This window comes from Lissotriton helveticus, chromosome 5_1, assembly GCF_964261635.1.
Source record: "Lissotriton helveticus chromosome 5_1, aLisHel1.1, whole genome shotgun sequence".
NCBI lineage: Eukaryota > Metazoa > Chordata > Amphibia > Caudata > Salamandridae > Lissotriton > Lissotriton helveticus.
Window position 1 is genome coordinate 2,056,019,853 of NC_136065.1, and position 26,531 is coordinate 2,056,046,383.

At 40.8% G+C, this 26,531-nt stretch overlaps 1 protein-coding gene across 2 annotated transcripts in view; it reads right to left on the minus strand.

Annotated features, from left to right (window-relative positions):
• LOC144756282 (uncharacterized) overlaps positions 1-26,531 on the minus strand; it is a 444,819-nt gene that overhangs the window by 313,524 nt on the left and 104,764 nt on the right. For both annotated transcript variants that reach the window (XM_078645943.1, XM_078645942.1), the window contains exons 2-5: positions 17,557-17,693; positions 7,671-7,744; positions 4,632-4,742; positions 2,560-2,664 (exon numbers count right to left, since the gene is read on the minus strand). In XM_078645943.1, coding sequence (XP_078502069.1) covers positions 2,560-2,664; positions 4,632-4,742; positions 7,671-7,744; positions 17,557-17,609 — 343 coding nt within the window. In that variant the 5' untranslated portion in view covers positions 17,610-17,693. The remainder of the gene's footprint in view (positions 1-2,559; positions 2,665-4,631; positions 4,743-7,670; positions 7,745-17,556; positions 17,694-26,531) is intronic.

The window sequence follows — 26,531 nt, forward strand, 5'->3', positions numbered from 1 at the left end:
CAAAATGGACAAAATAGGCAATTTTAAGTGCGACAGTGATATTTGATATTGAGTCTTCAGAGATATTTTACATATCCAATCCCACATTCCTAGTCCCTTACAGTCTTTTAAAGAAAAAGTGCAGTTATGCATTTAAAGTGTGATATAAATTGCAGAGCAAAATAGAGCCAGATTCAGGACACCTTTTCAATAGCGTTAGCCCAATTCTTCTATTCTATTGCCAAGTTCAAGCATATTAATGGCATGAGCTAAGCAACCAAATTATTCTATATTGATAGAACAGACAGAAGAATACAGATCTTTAAATAACCTTCCTCCTTATTTCAAGTATAACCAAATGGGATTAAACCTGTTAAGTACCCCCACTAGCTTTGCATATAAGTCCTCAAAATTCATTGTGCAAAGTATTTTACTCTTTCAGCTCTTGCCTTTTGGAATCTTATCAGTCCTCCAGTTCTGGAGAATTAAGGAGTGTGTTATCGTCAAAGCTATAGATATAATCTATTGTTTACCCTTTACTATTTGTTGGCTCCTTTTTGTAACCCCAAGTAGAACAAGACGAGCTTCTAGAAATATCGAACTCTCGATGGTCTGACCAATAGCCTCAAACAATTCCTGCCAGAAATTAGAGAGGCTTGAATGAATAGAACTTATGGAGCCAACCTCCTGTAGCTTATCGATGACAATGAAAACAATTATCTGATACTGCTACATACATTTTATGAAGAGTTTCATGGGTATAATATGCCCTCCATCTGGAAAGTAATGACATTCTTTTAAAGTTTGCAGCACAAAGAGATTCATTTCCTATCTCAGCAATTGAACGTCAATCACTCTCTGGCAGATTACATTGAGTTTTCTTTAAGAAAACTAGTTAGGTTGACCTGCGAGGAAAGACCATTCTGCAGTCTGTACCAGTTTCCAATTCCTAAAAATCTGCTCTTAACCAGAGCCCTGCTAATCGGGTGCAGCTCCTGGCTCTCACTCTTAACATTAACCTGCAAAAATTACTTAATTTGGCTCGAAGCTTTAAAAATGTTTCTTGTTTTGCGGGCCTCTCCTTGCCAGTAGTTCTTCCCAAGAAAAAGATTTTCCCTGCACGATAAAATCACTGAAGGTTTTAAAACCTATGGAGTTCAAGAACCTGAACTCACAATCTGCTAAAGAAAGCCAAGTACCTGCACTCCTGCAACACTAATACAAAAATCCATCAAAAGGTGGTTTATAGAGTTTACTTATAGCACTCATCTGCCCGATAGAATCCCATAGTAAACGTATATCTGGTCTTTTGTGGTAATTGAGCTATTTTGATAAAAGCTGGTAGGCTAATTTCTGAGTCCTGAATCATCTTTATAAAAATATTTTTTATCTAATGCTCTACATTAATTTTAATACCTTAATAAACCCTCCATTAAAATGGCCAGGTAGGAGCTTTGCATATGGGGAAGCGCTAGCCCACCATGTGATTTCTGAAGTTGTAGAACCCCCAATTTTACCCTGGATGATTTCCTTTTCCAGATAAAACTCCTTTATACTGAATCTAATTCTTGAAAAAAACCTTTGGAGATTTTTATTGGAACAGTGGAAAAGAGAAATAACATCAGTGGTAGCACCGACATTTTAATCATGAAAATGCGTTCTATTATTGTCAAGGGGAGCAGTGACCACCTCTCGAGCTACCCTTTTATCTTTCTTAGCATTTTTTCATGATTCAGGTGGAACAGGCTGGAAAAAGTGTTTGTCACTGATGTCCCCAGATATCTTATTGGGGAATGTACTCTTGCTTGTGACTGAAATGACTCTGGAAGGACAGTTGCTGTTACATTAAAGAACCATCGTTCTGTTTTACTTTGATTTATCTTGTATCCTCCTATTTTAGTAAATTTTGTTAGCATCTGCATAGCTCCTCTGATATTATCCTCATCAGGCTGTAGATATAAAATAATATTGTCTACAAATAACTTAAGCCTAGTCATTCCTTCTATGAATGCCCCTATATTTACTTTACAGAGCTGTTACATGAGGGTTCAATAAAAAAAATAAGAACTTGGAGAAAGGGGACACCCTTGCCGTGTTCCATTTTTAATAACAATTGAACCAGCCATCTTGGAATTTACCAACACTTTAGCCTGTGCCCCAAATTTTTGAAGACTGTAAAAAAAGCATTTCAGTTCACAAGAACGAATGCCTTCTCTGCATAGATCAACACAACGAGGGCCTTTATACGATTCACATAAAACTAGTCTATTGCCTGAATTAAAAACTGGGTATTTGCCGAATCTGAGACGTTAAAGTACTGCTATGGTTTATCTACAACATCTTGGCTTGCCTGAAATAATGTCATAGAAAGTAAAATTCCCTAGGCCAGTTGCAGTTGGTTCAGTATGGATGCTCACTCACATTTGTCTTTTGAGCAAAAATCCACAACTAATGTGTGGCGGCATCCTAGCTGTAAGAGCGGTCAAAACCTGAACCCCATTATCTCAATTCCTAAATCAATTTTATTGTCAAAAAGTAAACTCTCTGAGAGGATGGAGGAATATATATTTCTTTTCTCACCGTAATTGAAATGGCTCCGCCTTTCTACCGTGAAGTGTAGATTCTTGCACTGCGAGTGTTTTTTGAAAGCCTCCACGTCAGCATCGTTCCCACTATGAGACCGACCTAGAAAAGCAAAAGACCAAGATCATATGACTGCACCATTAGGAGGACCACTGAGCTGGTCCATGACCAAATCCTATTTTTAAAGAGTGACTGGAAAAACCAATGTATACATTCAACAGCAAAGTTAAAATCAAGATCAAATGGGAAATTGATGAAATATGAGAAAAGAATTAGTCTTAGGCGAGCCTAAATGATTCTGAGCACTATAAATGAATGACTGATGTATCCATCGGTGTTCTTTACCCGCCACCGTATTTTAGAAGTGCAATTTAGCTAAGGTTCTGCCTCCTGGTAGGTGGCGATCAGCCATGGTCTGCGGCCAGGTCTGTAGGCAGGGCAATGGACAGTCTACGTAGGGTGGATGCTTTACACTGCAAACTTAAGAGAGGTGTCAGAGATCCGGTAAAGTTTGGTACTTTGTAATCCAGGGCATTCTCTGTGGGTGGTGAAAATCCATGCTAAGGGATCATCTTCTGAACCTGCATTGTCACCTGTCACTCTACAGTATCTGATGATACAGATGCCCTATGTAGTAAGCAACATAGACACGAGTTGAGGTTGTTAAAATAAAGCAAATCTTCTTTTATTTATATAATATCTTCAGCCTCGGCGCGGAGCAGTGCGTTCCCCAGGATCTCGATCGGAACTGAGAACAGCTGATCGAATCCTCGAGGACGCACACTCCAAGCACGTAGTAAGAGAACATTACATATTAAACATTCCTAAAACATCCTACAATTCTAAATACAAATCCACTACACCCTACTTCAGCCCTACTGTGAACTTCTCCTGACTAGAATTGTACAAAATCTTTAGTTGCACTAATGCCCCAGGCTAGAAGTAGACACCTTGTTAGCTGCCTGCAGTTGCCACATCCTCATTGTTATCACCCCTTTGTTGTTCATAGGCTTACAGCTATGCTGCTGCTGACAATCAGTATATGCATCCTCTACCTGCTCATCTTTTGTATTGATGCTACCTACTCTCACTTGCCTCATTACTGTACATACTACACCACCTCAAGATGGTATGCAAATCTGCCTATTCTCTCACTAAACAATTTTTCAAAAGTATCTGGTATTCTTCAGGGTCAAGGAGCGCGATATCAAAACAATAAATAAATGCGATATTTCATGTTTTAATGGCGATATTGACTTTTGTTAAATTGAGGAAGAACATTACTAGAGTAAAAATATGAAAAGAAACAAAAACAATAGTGACCAGGATTCAAGAGTACCTACCCCACTAATCAAAGTTCAAGCAAGACATTTTGAAACCAACATTATCTTATTGTAATGCCCCATTAATGATAGCTACTAAAACACACAAAGGTGCTACTATCAGACCATAACCAATGTATCTATAGAGGACCTCTGCCAACGATTAGATTTTAGGAGTGGAGACAAAATATATTTGTAGCAGGAAGCTGTGTGGTTCAGGAAAGTAGCATCGGGGTAAGAGTGGACATGCTATGCCTGGGTGATGGGTTAATAGGGTAGTGTGCAGCATTTTAAAATTATAGAACGGTAAAAGGTCAGGGAGGGACCGCCGCCCTAATGTGGTAAGAATATGTTTAACTGTATCAGGACATTACAAATGGTGAAAGGAGTGACATTTTTATGGAATTAATTCACTATTTGATTTCTCTAAATTCCCCTTTTCTATTGAAACCTGACTTGTTGTAATTCAGTTTATCATTTAATTTTTCAATTTATAGTTCCCTTATATGATGTTGGCGTGGTGAAATATTACCCGAGGGTACTTCCAGCTGCAGTTCTGACATTGCCTGTCCTCATATCTAGTTTCAAGGCCTTTTATCCGTATGGTTTAGAGATCCATGTGGCTCACCACTAATCACTCATTAACACACAAAGGCGGGCCTGGAGATCTGGTTGGGGCTCTGTTCATGCAACCTCAACATATAAACAAGACATCCTCGTGGACACATTTGACTGTTGGGTACTTACAAAACATGATGTCGCCAATATTATGATTCGTCTCAGTGTGGTGGTTGATTGTCCACATCATGCAATCATCAGACATCTTGTGTACTTCTGAGGTCAAATTGTGCACGTGATCTGAAAGGTGAACAAACAGAGTGAACATGGAAGGTCCCTTTTGCAGTGAAGCAAGCTCAGTGTCCTAGCAAAACAGTATACAGCAAATGCTAGCACACAACGCACAGTTTTGCAGGAGTATAGACTGTGGAGTATCAATGGAACAATCCATGCAGAGGCAAGAGAGGTGATGCAGTGGAAATTCGTGTCCCATCTGGGGTACCTGTTATTGGTGCAATTAATCATGTGCAGCCTGCACCCGCATATTATTCATTGTGCAGCGATGCTTGATGTTAGAAAAAGTGTTAACCAATGACAAGTACTGATGAAAACTAACAGTGAAACATGTGAAGCTTGACAAGTGACACATAGGGATGTAGTGACAACGTATAAATAGATGTAACACACTCACATAGAGCATTAATGATGTGATGCACTAAGACACTAAATGTTTTTTGAATGCTTATTATGTTAATTATGTAAGTGAAATAATGTATTAATAGAGTTATCGGATGTGGTAACTGAAACGTTAATTAATTTGAAAACCTATTGCTATGTATAATGTAGTGAACTTGTAATTTTACCCTAAGTCGTAGGCCTGAAGCCGCAGCACATTCAGATGTTCTCATTTCTGAAACTAATGCTTTGATTCTCATATGAATTGTAGGATGCTGTTTCTTTCCCACGTTTTTCATTGCAGGTGGACAAGTGTTTGTTAGCAAAGAGTGTTAGTTAGCCTTTTTTTTTCTTTTGCGAGCTGTGGAACGAAGAAAGTTTCAGTTTAGCATGGCCTGGAGTCAATAAGGTGGACGGAGGTGCTTTCACAGGGGAACAGGAGAAGGAACCAAGGACGAATTGTTGCAAGGTGAGTACATGGAGAAACGTTTCAGCGTCATGGAATTGTTGTGGCTGTACCTATCCTAGACCATATGCGAGAAAGTGATTATAAGGACCTTTGCCGAATAAGATTTTGAGAATTTGATGCATTCTGATAGGAACAGTGCCCACCTCTCCACTTTGCCTCTTGAACGGAGAGCACCTGAGCACTAGTGTCCTCCTTCCTTCAGATTGGCTATATGCTGCTTGACCCATCACTTGGTGGACAGACTTCTTAGGAAGACTCCATCACTGGCACCGTTTCACCTTCAACTTATTGTGCAAAGATAAACTAAAGATGTCACTTATAGTGTTAGAGTGGGGATAGAGAACAACAAATGCGTTTCTCTTATGAAGCACTGATGCAGGGAAACTTGGATTCCTACTTTTTGATTACTTGCATATTGATCATGGAACTTGTTCTTTTCCTGCCGCATCAGGAAAACTTGTTCAGATGCTTCGGCTTTCTGTTATTGCCTCTGTACTTTTATAGCCTCAGTCTGATATGCGTATATGTCCAACCATTTTTGAAATTTTAATAAACTTGACTAACCTTCATCTAGTTGTTGCTCTGAGTTATTGTGTGGCTACAATGAGTTACACTGTATACTGAATTGATTACCCGACAGTTGTTCTCCCCTTTACACTTTCTTGCTGCTTAAAAGAACCGTCGGAGAATTGACATTGAAGGATTTCAGAATAAATGGGCCCTTCACTATCAGTGTCTTGGTTTTGGACAATGACTGTAGAGAAGCACATAACTGAATAAGCATTCTGAATCACAAGGGAAAGAGTCCGCCTCAGATCGCTGCTGGACAGAAGGAATGAGCAATCAACAGAAATCGAATAAACAAAGAGTTTTTTTAATCAAAATAATATGCCTCTCACGCATTATTCTACACTGTCTGGTGGAGGAGCTGTGCATTATGGGTAGACAAGCTTATGCAGTACAGGAATGAAGAAGCAGAGCAGGCGAGGCAGAGGCGGGAAAGGATCGCAGATGGAAATAAAGAATACAGGAAGTGCTTGTAAAAGGGGGCCTGGAGACAGACAGGCAAAGAGTGGAGAGAGAGATAGAGAATGTGTGTGTACACGTGCGCGTGAGCCCACGCGCACAACAGCAGGCATCTGTGCATACCTTCCTGCCAGCGGTGTCCAGCACGGATCGTCGATAAGGAGTCACGGGTGGGAGGGGGGAGCATGCAGGGGAAGCGGGTATTAATAAACTAGAAACACAAAACTGACCTTCTTGCTGCTTCCACGCCTCTCCTCCGTAGTCCTTGCTCGCTGGCCTGAACAGGAAGCACACTCAGGCTATCAGTCAGCCAATCAAAACGCTGCCTTAGCAGTGTTGTGATCGGTCTATCGGCGCTCAGACGCTCACTGGGAGCCTGGAGATGTTCTATACACAGACAGTAATGCAGCCTGCATGGAGATCATGCGAAGTGCGCAAGACTGTTTGGCCGGCCCGATGGGGTTGGCCAAGCAGTCATTGCGCACTTAGGAGGGTGCTACCACTGGTCCCCTGTCCCGCCCCCCTTACGCAAAGCTGCTGGAAGTAGGACAAAATAAAATGATAACGCAAGTTAATATTTTATTTTCCCTTTATTTTGCTGCCAAAAAGCATTGGTGCAACACTCCCCCGCCTTAGCAGGGGAACGGTCATTGCTTCCTGCTTTCCTGCGTTTGGACACATGTCTGTCTGTGGGTTCGGAAATATGTCAGCATTTGGAGGTCTTTTTTACCTTCAGAAATCTATTTAAGATTAGGACTTCAGAGAGGCATGGCAGACTGTAGGAGAACCAGAAGCCTCAAACTAACCCACCATGCCCCAATAACCTTTTCTCAAACGTGGCTCTTCTATTTTCCTTCGCATTCGTTCTGCTTAGTCAGATTTCATCTTGGCCAGCAAGTCATGTAAAAGGAAATCTGCAATGCTTTTTACATTAACATTTGGAATGTTCATAATGTCGTCCAATTTCTCTTGCATTTCATCTTCCTTGTTCATAATTTCATGCTGCCGCAGCCTGATGCATTAAAAAGCTTTGCAATGGATGAAAGATAAAAGTATACCTTTTATTGAAACGCAGCCATCCTCCTCCAAAAAAGTTACGTTTAAGTTCATAATAATCGAAAGTCTTCCTCGGCTGAAAAAGAATCAAGATCAATGTATTACAAATCATGTTCATTTTCACCTTTCTAACTATCTCTTCGACATGTAGCAATGTGGGGGGAGGACGAAACATAGGGGCCTATTTACAAGATGGGTTGTGTCAATCTTCTATCACGCTGAGTGGTGCACGATCGACGCTAAACATGAATGCGATTTCTGAAACCACGCCAGGCCACTTTGCCTGGTCCTGAGGGGCTCCATAAACCTGGAGTAAAGCAACGAAGCGCAAATTGCTGCGTTGCCTTACTCATCGCAACGAAGGCATGTTTTTATGCAAATCTAGATTTACCAGAACTGGTAAACCTGGGACTGTGCTAAAAAGATACACTTCCCCTGGAGAGGCGTAACGAGGAGATAAATCTTTATTTCTCCTTTTTACTTCCTCTTTCAATGCGTGCAGCATTCTGCAGCACACATGGAAAGAGGAAAATGCCGCTCAAGATTATTGTTGTGCATTAAGGTGCCCCTTAATGCACAAAACAAACCTGCATACAACACAGGCACCCTTGCACCATAGGTGCAAGGGTGCCTGCATTGGCACTAGGTAGTCCATTGTGCACCAGCGCTGGGAAAAGGACAGGAATGTGGCATCTTGTAATAAATACAGTGCATTCTTGCCCTTTCCCTGTATTACCCCGCAGCACAGCAAGGTGACTACCTGTGCTGCATTCCGTTACTATCTCATAAAAAGGCCTCTTAGTGTTCATATTATTCATACAACTACCTTCAGGATAAAAAGAAAGAACAAATGAACTGCACATATCTGTCTGTGATCACTAATTTGTTTCTGTCAAAAGTGGGCATCCTTCCAAGGCTTCATCACTTTCGTATCTTTGAAGTAAGTTAATCTGTACAACCCACAATGCCTATCATATTATCTGTGAATGTTTTTTCACCCGCTGCAAAAAATTTGAAAATACTAAAAAACACTTATTCATGACACTGTATATTGGGTGAGATTTCCATATAGATTTATACATGTTTTACTCATTACATTTGTTGCTTTTCATGAATCACTCTGTGTTTTAACATCCATTTTATATTTAAAAATGCATTACAGTTACAATCCTTCAAAGGTGAAATCTGGTGTGAATCAGAACTGATTCCAATTCTCAGCAAAGGATATTTTGGGTCCAAATTGAACAATTTGGTGAACTACCCTACCAACCTCTATATAGTGATTCAATCAAAGCTCCTCTCACAGTGAAACTAAGCGAAATCAGTGCACACCATTTCATTGTTCACCCAAAAGAAAGGCACTCTCTTGTCAGAATATTTCCCCTCTTAATAACATATTATCCAACTTCCTTGTGACCAAGATTGATCAGACCATTTTGTTATCCTTTATTCACTTTACAAATAGAAACTCAGAAAAAAGCCAACCAAAACCCCACACAATGTGGAAAAGACTATGTATTAACATTCTGATTCAGTAACTTTCAGAAGGTCACAGAGCCAATGTTCTCATAATGAATATTCCAAACAGTACTAAATCAGTCACCAACTACTCCAATTAATCAACTCAAACCATACTTCACAAATCTGATCCCCCAACACTAAAAACAAAAAGAGACAAACCATGTGTGTGTTGGTTCTCTAAACAACTCAACATCAGTAAAAGAATCACAAGGAAACTTAAACTTTGGAGACAAGCATTGGCATAGCCAAAAGGTCTCGCTTTTGGGACCTTATAAGTATTTAGTTTTGCAGCACAATATCCTTCATGCAACAACATCAGCTGTTGCATGACTAAACCTTGTGCCTTATAAGTGTTTAACCATGCAACAGTTGATGTTGTTGCACCAAGGATATTGTGTTGCATAACTAAATACTTATAAGGTCCCAAAAGCGAGACTTATTGGCAATGCCAATGCTTGTTTCAGGGGGTTTTCAGAAACACCCTACAATCTGAGAAGCCTTTAGAATGTTGCAAAACGTTTCACAACGTCCAATACCCAGTAAGCATTAGCAAGAGCACGACATGCAGGCATGCCCGTTCGAAGAGTTTCCCAGCCTGCCTTCACCTGCCTCACACAGCTGAGGACGGGAAAGCCTTAATAATATCTGTGGCATGCTTAGACCTTTCTCATGAGAGCTGCCCTGCTGTTACAATAACAAGCAGCGGCATCGGTGGCGCAGAAGGTTTCTCACAGGGCAAGAGGGGAGACGGCATGTAAACAGATGTACTCTTAAAGAGTGCCTGAATGGAAAGTCCAGCCAGAAGGGCGCGACCAGTGGAAGAGTACCGGTTGCCTACAGGAAGTTGTACTTGGTCTATGCATCACCGAAAGAAAAAACACAGGAAGCCATAGGAACCCAAAGAGAAACTGGGAAGCCCTAACCAATCTAGAAGTAATGAAACAAGAGTGACGCCAGAGCCAACCAACGGTAAATAACAGTAAGTATTAGGCGAGCTTGAAACCCGTTTTAAGCTTATTTTTTATTTACAAGAGATTTTAAAAGGACAGCGCAGTATTGCTCAGTTAACATTTTAAGACCTTTTACAATGGGTTCGTACTTCCTGGCATGGTGACCTGAAACACTGAAAAGCCCCAACAACAAAAAGTCAATAAGAAAAAAATAACATCTCTCACGTCACAATACCCAACACTAAAGAGATGTTGATACCGTAATAAACACCCTTCTAGTATCCTTGCAAATCAAAATAGCTGCCACTGAATTTATCCTCAAAGCACTTTGGGACCTGAACATGAAGAAGGAAAGAGCTATAGAAAAGAAGAGACAGTGACACGTATTGCCCTGCAAGGTGTAAAGTACTGTGTGGTTGCACTATGTAAATGATTCACCAGCCACTTACCCCCAAATCCCTCCCAACCCCCATCCCCCCCAAAAAAAAACACATTGGATAGTCTGCTATCCTGTTATAATCCATATTGATACATATGTGACAAATGGACAATGTAGAACATTTGTTATCTCAACTGTAATTCCCACTAGGGTTATCATGTATTATATATTGAAAACTATGCTTTTGGCACCTTTTCCCTCGCTGGGCCCACTAGAAAGTGTATCAAATGTAATTACACTAATAGTATTTCCTAATGTACTCTTTCCTCTTCTCTGTCCGCAATTGCATTGCTGTACAGAGTAAGAAAATAACTTAGAAAAGTGGCATTAAAAAAACAGAATGGTAGCAACTGACACAAGATCGTCTTTTCTACAAAAATTCGCAGAAAGAAAACAATTATCTCAATTATCTTTAGACTGTGAGGGTTGAGCAGGGAGGCTGAGTGGCTAGTTAAGGAAGAGGAAGCAAAAAAATAGGACAGTCTTTAAGACGTATGCCTGGACTAATTTATGTGTCGCCATAAAAAAAGATAGCTCTCTGGTCAAACAAAGCCATGGCCACCATATTTTTCAGAAGGCCGAGGCCGGAAGATTTCTTGTAATTCATGAAAACGCAGAGAGCGCAGCATAAAGCTAGAGGCGCACAGAGCGTTGTAAGCTGCATCGTGATTAACTGCTGACAGTTTTCATTTTCAGTATTTCAATAACAGGAAAAGCCTTTCTGTGAGGAACTCTCCAGCCAATATGATATGCAAAACTTTTAGGCCGGCATGCACTTCCTGGATTTCCTGTCTCACAAACTGCGTTTGTCACCTTCCGCTCTGTCGAAGAGTAACAGGCGAGGCAAGACAGGTAATACATGGCCGCCAGAAATCCCAACCGTCTCTGTTTCTTTGCAGAAAGTCTCGCTTTATTTTAGCAACTGTTTTTCTGAGAAATTAGATTGTGTGCTTGAGCACAATCCTTTGCTTTATTGTTTATAAGCTGCTGAATGGCGTGAGGTCAGGAAGGACCACAGCGTTTTGCTACTCTAGACCAAAACAAGCATTGGCCGTGAGCCCATAAAAGTAACACCGCGCAGCAATAAAGAAAAAACACGAGAGTGGTGCGCATGCAAGCGCGCGACGGGAAAAAGTGCTGTGCACATCGCGCGAATTGTGCACGTTCTAGCAAGCTAGTGGCTGGCAAGGTAGTGCTTTTTGAAGCAGCTACTAAATGTCTCGCAAGAGAAGCGTATGCGCTGACACTAGCGAGACCTAAAAAATGAAAAATTAAGTACTCCAAATCTTTAAAGAGCAGAGGAAGGATCAGAGAGCTTTCATGCTTAGCATCCAAACAAATTGCTGCAAAAACAAGGGTAAAGATGTCCGCTACTATTTGAGTGACCCTCTTCCAAACCATAAAACATCCTGTACAACAAAAATGATTTGGGGAGCTGGATGTGGCCTGTGGATGGGTGTTGGGTTCCATCTATGTGCTGTCAATGTTTATCTGCCTTCTGTTGTCCTTGAGAGTTGGTGGGAGGCTGGATAGCAGACAGGGGCAAACATCCTACCTTCCACCCTGCACCTACATCACCCCACACCAGGAGTTCTACTGCCTCCAAATCCAAAAATGAGGACTGTTTAAACTCCTCTCACACATGCAAAGCCTTACACTTTATTGGCCCCATATACCTCAACAGCCGCATACACTTCTGCAGATCTACTTGACTCTTTTGCTCAACGGGACAACTACTCACACAGTATCCTCCAACCCCCACCCTGTATATGCAGAACCAGATCTGTTGTTTGTGTCTTTGTTGACCTAACTCCTAAAGCCAGGATATCAGAGCCTCCTCCTCAGTTCTTAAATTCTGCAAGAAACTGAAAATCTGACTCTTCATCTAACATTGACCATAGCTCAGCCCATAAAGCTCCTGCTTCCGTATAAGAATACCCTGTCTGGTGAGTTGTGTACTATACCAAAACACACAAAATATTATTATACAAAGCATTGGTGTGGGCATATAACCAGAGGGTGCCATGTTTGAGGAGTGACTTCTATTTTACAGCCCCATATCTACTATGGTCTTTCTTCATTTCTTTGGGGTTTGCCCAGCCCAATATTGATCCCGGTTCTTCAGAGAAGTGTTGAGAAAGAAACCAGTTTATAGTTTTCTAGGTGAGGGAATCCAAAAAAGGAATACTGCTGCAGAAACGGGCAACAAAAACAGCGGTAAAAAGCATCTAAGTGGGTGATGAACCTGACCAAAATACATCATTTTCTGACCAACTCCTCTTAATATATGTATTAGATAGGAAAGGACATCACAAAAGGCTGAAAACATTTTGAACTTAAAAAGTCTGACAACAAGCACATGGAAGGTGACTATTTTGGAGAAGAATGGATTTAAAGAATAGCCACACCTTCTTCTTCTAGATAACTGTGTTTTCTAGAAAGGGAAGGTGCAGGCAGAGCCTTGTATTCAACATCCCTCCTTTCCTAAATGCTAAAATGATAGTGGAGGGATAAAAGGGGAAGAAAGATTCACTGAGGAAGATACTAACCAACCACATCAAAGGAACATTGAGTGGCAAGATGTAAGGTAGAGGCAGATAAGGACGATAAACAAGGAGAGGTCAATGCAACGATGTTCATGATTTTTTGTAGATAAATATTTTTTGCTATATGACTATTTCTCAAGCTCTGGACGCAAAGATCTTTCCTTCAACCTTATCGATTTTTTTATTTGGAGATAAAAATGTAATTTAAAATGTAAAAATAATAGAATATTTTATTTAAATTGAATGTAAGTTTAAGTTACCTTAAATGTAAAATGTAAAAAAATGAAAAATAAAAATTTGAAGATTTTTTTTATTTGAGGTTTTTTGAAGGGTTTTTTTATTGGAAGAAAGGGCAATCTCCTCCAGTAACTACTTTGTCAGGAAGTGATAGTTATACAAAAAATGTGAGTGTCCACTTAAAACATACAGCCAAATTGAAGGAAAAAGCCAGAGACCTAACTCATTTTTAACATATACAACAGCATCCAGCAAACAGTGGAAGATATTAAGCAACCACATATCAGGAACGTTGAGTGGCAAGATGCAAGGTAGAGGCAAATAGGAATACAGATGATAATCCTGAAGTAGGTGAAAATGATTTAATGGGCAATTCTAGAATTGTGAATTAGTATCTGAGAGAAGTAATTATTAGCCCTCCACTATCTTTTTCAATCGAAATTAACAGACTAACATGATCACTTCTTAAATTCCATATTAAACTATACTAATATACTACCCAAATAACTGAAAAACATATCCGCTACTCAAATTACTTCATATTTTTACTGTACTAATTTTCAACAGTAATCCTTTATGGGTTCGGGAGTGGCGTGCTACTCGCCAGAAAAGCGCTTCAACACCCATCAGGGGTAACAAGTGCTATTTGAATGCATGTTGCTGTGTTGGTTGAAAATTATTTATGCCACTGGCTATTTCCTTCAACTTGGCTGTATGTATTTGGTGGATTCTCCAATTTGTTGTTGAACAATCACTTGCTGACAAAGTAGCTACTGGAGGAGATTGTCCTATCTTCAAACAAAAAAAACCTTCAAACAGCTTCAAATAAAAACATATTTGAATTTTAATTTTACTTTTTTAAATTTAAGTTCAATTGAAATCAAATTTACATTCACTATTAAATTATTTTTACATTTTTATCTTCAAATTAAAAAAAATAAGGTTTAGGAAAATACCTTTTTGTCCAATGTTTGAGAAATAGCCATATATTAAAAAGTCTTCATCTACAAAAAATCAGGAAAATGCATTGACCTTCCATTCATTTTACAGTCCCTCTTCCATCCTCGCCATATCGATTGCAAAAAACTTTGGAGTCCTAGAGTAGTATAGAAGCTGCCATTACCAGGTGAATTAATCAAGAAAGCAGATCCTTTTCCATATTTCTATCGACAATCTCCTAATTTTCTTTCAGCCCACGTTCCACTCCAAATATAGCACAGAGACTGACATCATTCATGTGCTAGACAATGCTCTGCAAATCCTGGGTGAAGAAGATGCCTGCCTGTTAGTTTTTCTGTTCCACTCAGCATCATATGACATAATCAGTGTCAACTGTCACTTTTTTTGCATCATCTCTTAACGCTTCCTCCTCTTGCACAGCTTTCCAATGGTTATATCTAACCTCTACTCACAATATTACAAGACAAAGTGTTCTCATACACCAATATGCTGACAAAACTCACCTAAACATGAGACTTCCAAATAAATACAGACTAGTGAATTTGAAAACCATCCATGAAATAGTAACCATCTAGATGACCTCTATCTTTCTGAAAATGAACCAACCCAAAACAGAATTCTTACTTCTCATATCCATTGAGTAACAACGACCAACCCAGCAATGGCTCAAAACTCTGCACTCTAGATATTTCGCCTCTATTCGATGAACATCTGAATCTTCTCGATTTATCATTATCAAAATCACAATCTATCCTCAAAATGGTTTATTTTCCTCCTATCGCCAAACTGGTAAACTCTTCCCGCTTTTAACACTATCTTCTCAGAAAACTTAAATCATACATCCTTCACTTCAAACTCAACAATACAAGCCATTGTTCTTACCCATCTTGAGGCAAGAAATGCAACACTGGTGAGCCATTCCAAAGCTACTAGCGCAACTTAAAATGCCATTTGCAACGCTGGAACTTGAAAAAATCCATGTATAGTAATTCTATCTTGAGAAATCGACGCTTGCTTCCTCTGGTCGCAAGAAACTATTAAAAGGTAGCTTGTATACAGCACAGAGCAATCTACGGAGGCCTACCAAACGATCTGAAAGATAAACCACAACTCACAGGTGGTGGAAGGAACACAAGAATCCATAACCATCTAATTCTGAAAATTGCTAAAATTAGAAAGGTAAAAACATCTAAACATGCTTTAACATACCTAGGGCCACATGCATCAAGCTTTTTCGGGTCGCAAACCAGTCGATGCTGTGAATCGGCCCATTTGCGAATGGATAAAGGCCTTTTCTGATGCATGAACCCATTTCCATTCGCAATGTAGGTAATCACAATTGTTTACGATTACCTAAATTGCAAATGTATTTAGGGAATCTCAATTTGCAATTCCCTAAAAGCGATGCATCAAGCATTTCCTAAATGCAAACTGTGCATTTAGGAAACGCTAATTACCATCAACTTCAAGTTGATGGTAATTTGCTTATTCTTTGAAAAATACACAAAAGGGCATTTTTCAAAGTTGCGTGCAGCGCACACATGCCCTTAGGGCTTGTGTGTGCTGCACATATGCACACTTACCTTTTGTGGGGGTGCATGAGGGGGTCTTTAGACCCCCCGACACCCTTGGAATTGCATTTGCAATTTGCGATTACCAATTTGGTAATCACAATTTGCGAATGCGTTGCCATTCATTCCTATGGGCCTATAGGCCCATAGGAATGAATGGAGTAACATAACCTAATACCGAGTTGCAATTTGCGAATCGCTAATAGGTAATGTTAAGGAATCGCAAATTATTTTGCGATTCCTACATGCATAAGGATTTGCGATTCCCAAATATTGATTCCTTAAAAATCGCTATTAAGGAATCACAAATCCAAATGTTGATGCATGTGGTAGCTAGTCTTTAGATTATGGAAATCCATTCCAAAACAAAATAATCCGAATCATGATCTCCTGGCCATCAGATTTTTTCCCGAAAATGTACTAATTTACAAAGTATCTACCTGTTTTACTATCTGTCCATTACCATTCCCTCGTCTATCTGTACCCTCCCAGTTTGTTGTTACCAGTATTATCTGAAAAATGCACAACTGCCTTATAGTTGCATCTGTAATGAAGAAATACTGAAAGTAAAAAACAAAATAAAAAAAACTGGTTCCTAAGCCCCAGGCTCTTCTTATCTGTTGATAAGGAGCTGAAACCTCCCCCCTCCACTCCCCAACACTCGAAAATCTGTGGCCAATGTTACAACATGCCTGTTGTTGTCATTTGATCAACTCTGATAAAGAACATCTTACCACAATTCCAGCTTTTCCTTCACTGTGGAGATAAGTCAGTTTGTACATTTCACCAACCCAAAGTGGTTGAACCCTACATAGGCAATTTCCTTTGTAAAAAAAAAGCTTCCCTGCTCAATATATATTCCTAACAGCCAGCACAGCTTTTGCTGGATTTATATTTCATTACCTGTATGACATTATCTTGTATACTCCGTTTAAAGAAAGTCTTAATAAACTTAAATATGTCTCACCTAAATTCCAAGATTTTTTAAAGCATTTTTCTTCACAGGACAGTTCTATTGTTTTCACTTTTTATGTACTTCCTGTCCTCCTCTTATGTCCTTTCCTATTACATGAAGTAATAGTAGCTTCAATATAGGGGACAGCATATGTAAAGTAGAACAAATGTTTAATAAGTTTGAGTTAAACAATTGCCTTTTGGGCCCATCTTCCTGAAGTTTTTTTTTTAGTTTTTAAATGCACCAATGCTTTCATATAGACGTAATCATATTATTGGAGTCATTTTACGATCTTTTGCTATTCACAGTGAATGTTATGAGTTGTCCTGGGATGATGTGGCCATTGTAGATTACCAGGAGTAGAGCTGGAATTCTGCTGATATTCCCAGTAATGCATCAGTGTAGCAGCTGTACATTTAGACACATGTAAATAAACTGCCTATTTTCTCCACTGGGAAAATTCCTGTTCCTATGGACCTATGTCTTGCCCTACACCTCTACCTCTTAGAGGTTGTTCAATCCCCATTTCCTCACTGTCTCAGATTTATGCTTGCTCTTTACTTGAGTGAATCTCTGACTGCATCCTAAGTAGGAATGTGCACTGCAAAGTTTTTTCAATATGCACAAAGTTGTAAGTTAGTGGGTGGGTATTCCTGTCCTGGAAATCCCGCCCCTTAAAGCTAATTTGCTAACACGCATTATTACTCACATCCCAACCACGTGTTTCATTTTTGTCACGCCATCGACTGTGGCTATCTCCATCCAGGCAAACGTTGCTTGCTTGTCCTCTTTCAATTTATCCTCTTTCTGATAAGCGCTTGAGATCAGGTGCCATGTTCCTTGGATCTGGAGAAAATATTTGGAACATAATGGAGTCAGCAGATCAATGAAAGCCCCTGTGATTGTGTACACAGAGTCATTAATAATTAAACATAGCAGATAGACAAAAGGAAACCCTTTACTCAGTTTGAATATTATTGTGGCAGAAGCATATGATAAGCAAGGGATAAGATCATCTTTGAAACTCTCACTGTGAGAATTATTAACTGCTCCACCTACTTGCTGTCTCAAACAGCTGTTAATGAGACATCTCCCCTGTTGTGGTGCCATTATAAATGGATCTGTAGGTGGAATGGTTAAAGATGGAGCCTGCAGATGGTGAGGGGTTCTTCACGGTCAGCTGGATTTTGGGTGGAAGGGATACAACAGTTTGATGAGCTCTTTGGAAAATATTTAGCTTAATTCAGAGGAGCTTCCTCAACTTGCACCTCGTACTGTACAAGCACCATCTTCGAAAGGCACATCATCAGGCTGCAAGATGGTGTGAGGCCTACAGGGTAATGGGTATTTTCACTCACAATAATGGTTGAGTGAGGAAGAGTGAGTTGCATAAAGAATTGTTAGAACTATCTTGTTGCAATAGCATTAGGGGAGAGAGCGAGAGAGTGTGTATGTGTGTGTGTGCCTGTCTTTGTCTGTGTGTGCACTATTCTCTATTGCAATGTCTAGTGGTGAAGATTCAACATGGCAGCAAAGCATCACAGAGGGTAGATAGGGAATTTGATGATACCTGTTAGCCCACTGACTCCCACGGACACTTTGTACATTTGATGTTCCTGCGAAGAGAGTGCCTACACGTTGCATTGAGGTTAGAGGAGGGCTACTATTCTCAATAGTGAATGGCAACTGATAGCCATTGCAAAGTGAGCTATTAACTGCCATCAATGCAGGCCTACTAAGGTTCAGACTGGAGACATGTTGTATCTGTGAGATGAGTACTGCCCAAGTGCTGAGTACAGGGTGCGTAGAGCAGGTTGATCACTAGAGGGGGGTAAAATCATTTTGTAAATTGTGAAATAAGAAAAAACTATAAATTTTTTCCAAATGCTCGAGGAGTGAAATTTGGCCTCGCAAAAGAACCAAGCAAGCATCCAATTCGCTGAGCAGTCAAACCTGAAAAGTCGGAGGGTTTCCGGAGTTTCATGTGGTTCTTACATTTTTTAAGGTTCTTTCTGGCAAAACGAGGTCCAAAGAGAACCACAAGATCCACCCGACTCTGCCTATGAGCCGGACACTGTAGAAGTTTATTTGGCTGCCACTGGACCTCAATTTTCCAGGGAGGATCCTATGAACTACCCACGAAGTGACCATTATGCAAGTGGTTCATTGCATGAAAATTAGCTGCTGTTTGCCTCCTATTTCTTCCATGGCAGGTGAAAGCAAATCGTCAAACATTTTGACGACTTACATTGCAAATGTGTTTCTGGATCCCTCTGAATGAAACAAAGTGCAGGCCTAGGAGTGTGCAACAGGCATGGTGTTCACATGTATCTCTTCACTTGCTTTTCATTTTATATCCTGCTTGTGTACGACAGTAAAAGGTGTGGTGTGCAAGAGTGTCTACAAGAACAGAGGAGCATTGAACCAGGCAGTAGGGCAGCGGGCAGCAATTTTAGCTGCTGGGAAGAGCAAATCGCATTGTAACAAACAATACCTCGACCTGACTCGCAGACTAGCGTTACTGTTTTTGCAATCTATACCCCCGCAACTGTGTGTTTTTATCTATCATGGTTTCTATGCGGGATTTAAAATGTTATGTTTGAGGTGTATCGGAAATTTTCAATCTGTGATTTTAATATCGTTGTTTTATGATGCGTATATTCACGCACTTTTATGATATGCATTGATCAAATCTAATAAGAAATACTTAACATATCTGACTGGCAGAACCTGGAGGGTAGACATGAATGGAACAATAGTAAATACCTTAGTTATTTTAGTTTCTTTTATGGTATTAATTGAGTGATGGTGGCTGTGTTTGCTATTTTGGATAATTGTTTTATTCATTGCTGTTTCTACTTGCTTTGTTGAAGCCATGTTGGAGAACATTCCTGCTGTATATTGCTAATATATTGTGTGGTGTTGAGGTTTTGGTATGTGTCAAACAATGGCTCCACCATCATAATTCTTGTTGGTTCTGCATTTTAGCACACTGGTACACAACTTCAAAGTGTACCTGGTGCTGGCAGGAGAGCAAATAAATTTCAAGTAATGAAAGCAACCTTTTTGTGTTATCTTTGATTGAACAGATTTGATATTTTCAGAAACTTATTAGAACTGAAAGAAGGAGATCTTAAGGAAAGAATATACAGAATGTACAGACAAGTTCTGAAGCACCTAAAAGAAAACTTTGGACATCGGGGAAATGTTGTATTACAATATTAAGAGTTTTTCTTGTGAACACACGTGTAGCGTCTTCTCAGCCCAGGAAACAAATGATGACCCAGCCACAGACAGAGCTTAGTGTTGCGCGTCTTTATTCTGCTGAGTTTAACTTCGAACTAAAAGGGTTCAGTCGTAAAATATTGTAAGACACTACATCTCCTCCTTTGTTAAATAAAATGTTAATTTTTTTTTACAAATCAACAATATATATATATATATATATATATATATATATATATATATTTAATAGCTTCAAAGGTCCCAATGGGTAATCGTATCCAACAAATGAGAAGCACTCGTGGGGTGAATTCTCTATTTTACTGTTTGAACTCGTGCAAAACAGACACGTTTTGGCTGACGCCTTCCTCAATGTTGCATGCATTGACACTGAAAAACGTAAAAATAATCATTTTGCATAGTTCCGCCATCTTAATGTGATGTTTTGAGCTATTTCTGTAATTTACATAGTAGGAATAAAACAGTCAAGGTTATGCCATATACATATTAGAATCCTGTGTTATTCATTTCGTGAATGATATAACCGCCTCAGTGTCCTCCTTGAAAATGCATTAAAAAAGCAATAAAAGGTGACAATTAGAGAGCAAAATTCATGCATTACAGGAAAAGATCTCCATCTTTAAATGAGTTGAGGAAAAATAGCAAACAGAAAAAGAAGAAATACATACAATTACAATTGAGAAAATGAGAAGGAAAGAAGAAAAAAGGGAGAGAGTATATGGAAGTAATCCAGAAAAGGGATTCGACATTTATCACATCCCTATTCAATTTATTTGGGCTCCTAGTTTATTATCCCAAATGGACTGCTAGCTCTTCACTACTGTTCATACCGTTTGGGGCCTTAGTCTGTAGATCAATTATATAGCGAGATTCGAGTCGTCTTAATCTGAGAATTCAGTCCCTCCCCCCGGTTGACTGGGTCGTGATCATTGCAGAAATAAGTCAAAAGGTCCCTGTTCTTGTTATGCTCTTTATTGAAGTGCCTGGCCACCGGGTATGACCAGTCCTCATTCGTAATGGCCCTCATGTGTTCTAATATGCTGACATTTGTGGGGTGTATCGTACTACCGAAGTATTTTAGTCCACATGGACAACTCAGGCAGTAGACCGAGTATGGCGTCATGTAGGTCATAAATTTGTTTATGCCTCTAGGTTTGTCCAATCCTGGAATATTAAAGGAGAGGACTCTCTTGCTCTTACAGCAAGCCTTGCATTTACCACAAGGGTAGATATCGTTTAATGGTGTCAATAAAGGCCTCATAGCTTCTTTCACCTGATGGCTATGAACCACGTTGTTCTTTGAGGACCGGGCTTTTCTAAAAGTGACCAGAGGGCTGGGTGGTATATCCAGGCCTATGAAAGAATCTGTTTGTAGTGTATGCCAGTTCTTACGTAAGATTCTCCTTAACTTGCCAGCATCCTCTGAATAGGTAGTGATCATTCTGAACTTATCAACATCCTTTCTATTTTCAGATGTATCTTATAATAGCTCAGCCCTTGATAAGGAGTTAACCCTTTTAAGGGCTTGTGTCGAAATTTGACTACTGTACCCTCTGGAACTAAACTGCATCATGCTTTCCTTGTCGGCAAGTTGGAGAGGCGGTTACATAGATGACACACCTTGAGTTCCTTTTCTACCTCTCATGTAAATATGGAAACCAAACTCAATCTCAGAGAGCTCTCTTGGAGGCAACAATACCACGATGTCCTTCGTGAACCACTTCACTCATTTTCTGTCCTAAACTCTCCGGAATTAGGATTCTCAAACCTTGCATTATTACTCATTCATGAGTTATAGACAGTTCATCTTTGAAGTTTTTGTATTTGTGGTATTCACCATCACTAGTGAGTGGTCGAGCATGGCATGTTATTTCCACAACTGATATGGAATTATATCTTTCAACTTCAGCATGCCACTATCATGGCTTGTGGAAGTAATGATCTGGGTTAACAATATGGTAGCTGGAGTATGTGACTTTACAATGAAATTAATGTAGGTTTTGGCCATCTTGAATGGAGTACCCTGGCTTCTAGAAAAGTAGTCATCAGGAGTTTGATCCTTCCCTGGATGATGTACAATGGTGTTATGATACTCTTGTAATCTGAGTCCCCACCGTTTAATGCAAGGAGGCATCTTGGCTTTTGGATTGGCAAAGATAGTCAATGAATCTTAATGATCAATTACCAGTGTAAAAGGCTTTCCATATAGGAATGGAAATGTTCACAAGCCTATACCACAGTCAAACATTCTTTCTTGGGTTGAGAGTAAGCTTTTCTGTTTGGGACAAACTTCCACTGGCATATGCCACAATATGGCTCTCAAAGAGCGTTCAGATTTCATTGTCACACCAGCTGACAATGGCGGGGGAATTGTCATCATGGACCACGCCCAGTATGATGCCGAAGAGAAGAGACAACTTGCAAACCCTATGCATTACTGAAAACTACCCAGGGACCCTCTACCAGAACTAAAAACCAAGATACAACTAGTTACAAACCAGGCCAAATTGGAAGGGATTATCACACAGAAAAAATATCTATTTCTGAACAATCAACACCCCAGGACTCCTGTAATTTACATTCTCCCGAAAATCCACAAAGACAGTACCAATCCCCTGGGACGTCCCATTGTGTCCGGCTACGGTTCTATATTGGAACCACTAGGAAAATACATTGACGCTGTCATAAAAGAGTTCGTCCCTCAAACCGAGACATACATCAGAGACAGCATGGACCTCATCAAGACCATAGAGGATGGTCCTTTCAATCCTGATACTGAACTTATGGTGGGACTTGATATCGAGTCACTCTATACCAATATTCCTCACCAAGAAGGCATGTCAGTGATTCAAAACTTACTGGACACAAGACCACAACCCACTCTCATCCCTACATCCTTCATTATGAGCCTCCTTCACATTGCTTTGGAAAACAATTATTTCCCTTATCAAGAAACCTACTACCTTCAAGTCAAAGGAGTTTCCATGGGCGTGTGTTTTGCCCCAAACTTCGCCATCCTCTTTGTTCATCATTTGGAAATGACACACATACTCACCCTTACCAACCTGTTTTGTAGTCAAATACATTTTTGGCGCCGCTACATAGATGACATTCTATTACTGTGGTCAGGAAACACGGCGGCCTTGGAACAATTTGTCGAATGGCTCAACAATTCCCAACAGCATTTAAAATTTACAATGGATTACAAAACCAACAACCTCCCATTCCTAGACATTTTCATCCACGCAGAGGAAGGCATAATTGGCACCACACTATACCGCAAGCCTACGGAAAGGAACACACTTCTCCATTACTCCAGTTACCACCAGCGAGGATTGAAAGATGGCCTGCCTTAAGGCCAATTTTTAAGAATCAGAAGAAATTGTAAATGGCGAAAAAACTACTTCAGAGAATCAGAAATTCTACAAAACAAACTCATCGCTAGAGGATATCCAACACGTCTCATTAAACGTGCACATAAAAGGGTGTGGTACTGTCACCCCGAAACTCTACTGACACCCCAACCCAAGAAAACCAACAGTCGTATCCCGTTTGTCACAAAATTCAGCCCCTGCAGCAACCACATGAAGAAAATCATCGCTCATAACTGGCCCATCTTGCGATCACAAGGACCATTCCGGGAACCAGCACTATTTTCATACGAACGTGGTCAAAATCTTGCCAACCATCTGGTACCTGCTATCACGTGGCCCACGAGAACAAACAATCCTGACTCCTTAACCACCACCTTGGGACTCCCACCAGTATTGGGACATTACCCATGCCAATTTTGCATTGTGTGCGATCTGACCCTCAACACTAAAGACTTCCGACATGACAATAAAACTTTTCCATTGAAATCATTCACCAAATGTAGATCACAAAATGTAATCTATGCAATCAAGTGCCCTTGCGACCTGGTCTACATAGGCCAGACCACCCAAATGATCAAGCAAAGGATCATGCAACATAAGAGCCGCATCCATTGCAAAACATTGACAGCCCCCCTTGTCACACACTATATTGAGAAAAACCACACCGAACTCGATATGATTTGGCAAGTGATCGAACAGCCTACTCTACCCCTAAGAGGAGGCAATCTCCAAAACCTCCTGAACCGCAGAGAATGCAAGTGGATAACCACTTGCAATTTGGTGAACCAGGTACTGAATACACTTGACAAGTGGAATAGTACCATACTTATTTAAACACTTATGGTTCCAGCCAGCTCGCTCCTGTATGCACTACCCTTCAACTGTGAACAACACAATGATAGAAAACCATGAAGGCACTACATCCGCCTTCAAAAGTCTTCAGAAAGTTGTGAACACCCATGTGCCTCTCTCCTGGGGTTTATTCGCCACGACCTAGCTCCCACTGCACACCTGCGCTCCAGCACACGCATGTCAGACCATTCTAAGCCCTTCATAGCAACCGACCTTTTGATTGTAATGTTAAAAAACCCCTACTGAATGATCCTCACATGCTAACATAATCATGACTTTTGTACAATGTACCACCATTACCGTTTATGTTAATTTGTTAATTTTCCCTCATAGTGTGCATCCTTCTCATACCCAAGCAGAATCATGATTTTTATACAAGGTATCATCATTATCGATTATGATAATTTGTCTAACGAAGTCAGTTGTATTTTCACGTACTGTTTGAACTGTTCCCTGTAGGTTGTTTTCTCATTTCTGATTAATCACCAATGATGTAATGAATAGCCTTGTCTTAATATAGAGTCTTCATGTCCCACTTCGTACGCCACTCGCCAGTCTCCCGGCACTCCTGTGTAATCATGACTCTCCTCCTGTCAGATTGCCGTTTGACCTGCCCAAGTCCTTGCCCCTATTCCCCCCCCTCCCCTCGTTTTGCTTTGCACGTCTCTGAGCAAGATCCCGCCCTTCAGTCTACACTACCCCTACGTCATTAGACCCCGCCCACCCGGGAACTAACTGCATTGACCGCCCATGGCCCGCGAGGAATCCAGCATCAATGCGGTCTACTGATCAGATCGCCAGACCGATCCAGGATCCCTTGACCCGGGAGACTGCTCCACTCCGTCGCCACGGTAAGCGTGCCCCACTCCCTCAGTCCGCCGTACTTCCCCGCTTACATTGCCCTCCGGACCGCCAACCATTTTTCCTTTCCTTCCTTTCTCTCAGGTTTCTATACCGGGAGATAGCCAGTGGATCCCTTGACCCTGCTGCGCCCATTCCAACTAATTCATCGTCCACAGCCAGGACGGGGCTCCGTTCCTGTGCTCATTTACGTAAGTGTCTCTTTGCGCCTTTGCTCCTCCACTATCCTTCCTTCACTCCGGCACACTTCTCATGACCCCCTGTCTTCTCCCTTCAGGGTCCCAACCCGGGACACAGGTAGCGGATCACCAGACCGTGCCTCTGACCAATTGATATTTCCTCCCCGTTATCGGTTCCAGAACGGGGCTCCGTTTTTGGATATACTAACGTAAGTGTTTCACTGCGCCTTCTCCACTTTGACCCCCCCTTTTCCACTCCCGCCATACATTGACCAGCTCTTGCCTTCCCTTTCACCCAGGATTCTACTGATTAAATCCTGTGACGGTACCCCTATTCGACCGTCTCCTCCTCTTGGTTCTCCCATGGCCTAACGGGGCTCCGTTACTGCGCCTTTACCAAGATGTAAGTGCCTCGTACCCTTGCCCTGGTTCTGATTGTCCCTCCTGCCTAGAACCCTACAATTTAATTCCTCTTTGCACCTCCTTCAGCCACCCCTCCGAACTCCGCTCCTTGCTGCATGTAATTTCCTTCCCCCCCAGACCCCCTCCCCCTGTAGTTCCCCACTTTTTTGCACGTACCTGTCTCCCCTCCCCACCCCTTACCTTTCCCTCCTTTCCACAACAGCACCATCGTCATTCGGCAACCCGGTCCTCATGAAGATCCTAAATCAATAGGATCGAAACGCCGTCGACCCACAATACAGCGCAACTCATTGCGCAACACTTCCTATGGTTCCCAAAACTAATTGTAAATACCCATTCAGCAAAAGAGGAACCAGCAACTCTGTATATATTGTTTCTCATCTTTGTTAAATTTGCGTTCTTCGCTGTTTTCTCACCCATATGTCACTTGCGCCGTCACCGTTTGTCTCACTATCACGTAGCACACTAAGCCCCTTTGGGTTGCCATAAGCATTATATGCCTCCAGTGCTGTAATTTCAAACTGTTTCTTAATTGTCTTTATGTAAATATGTCTCTAACTTTATTTATTTATTTATTTAAAAGTTTTGTAGAGCGCGTAGTAACCCTAGAGCATCCCAGCGCTGGAACCTGAGTTCGGGAGGGAACAGTAGCGGAAGGGAGGAAGGGTTTAGGGGAAGAGAAGAGTTTTCAGTGCCTTCCTGAATTGAAGGAGGTTAGGTTCGGTTCTCAGTCTCCGGGGGAGACTGTTCCA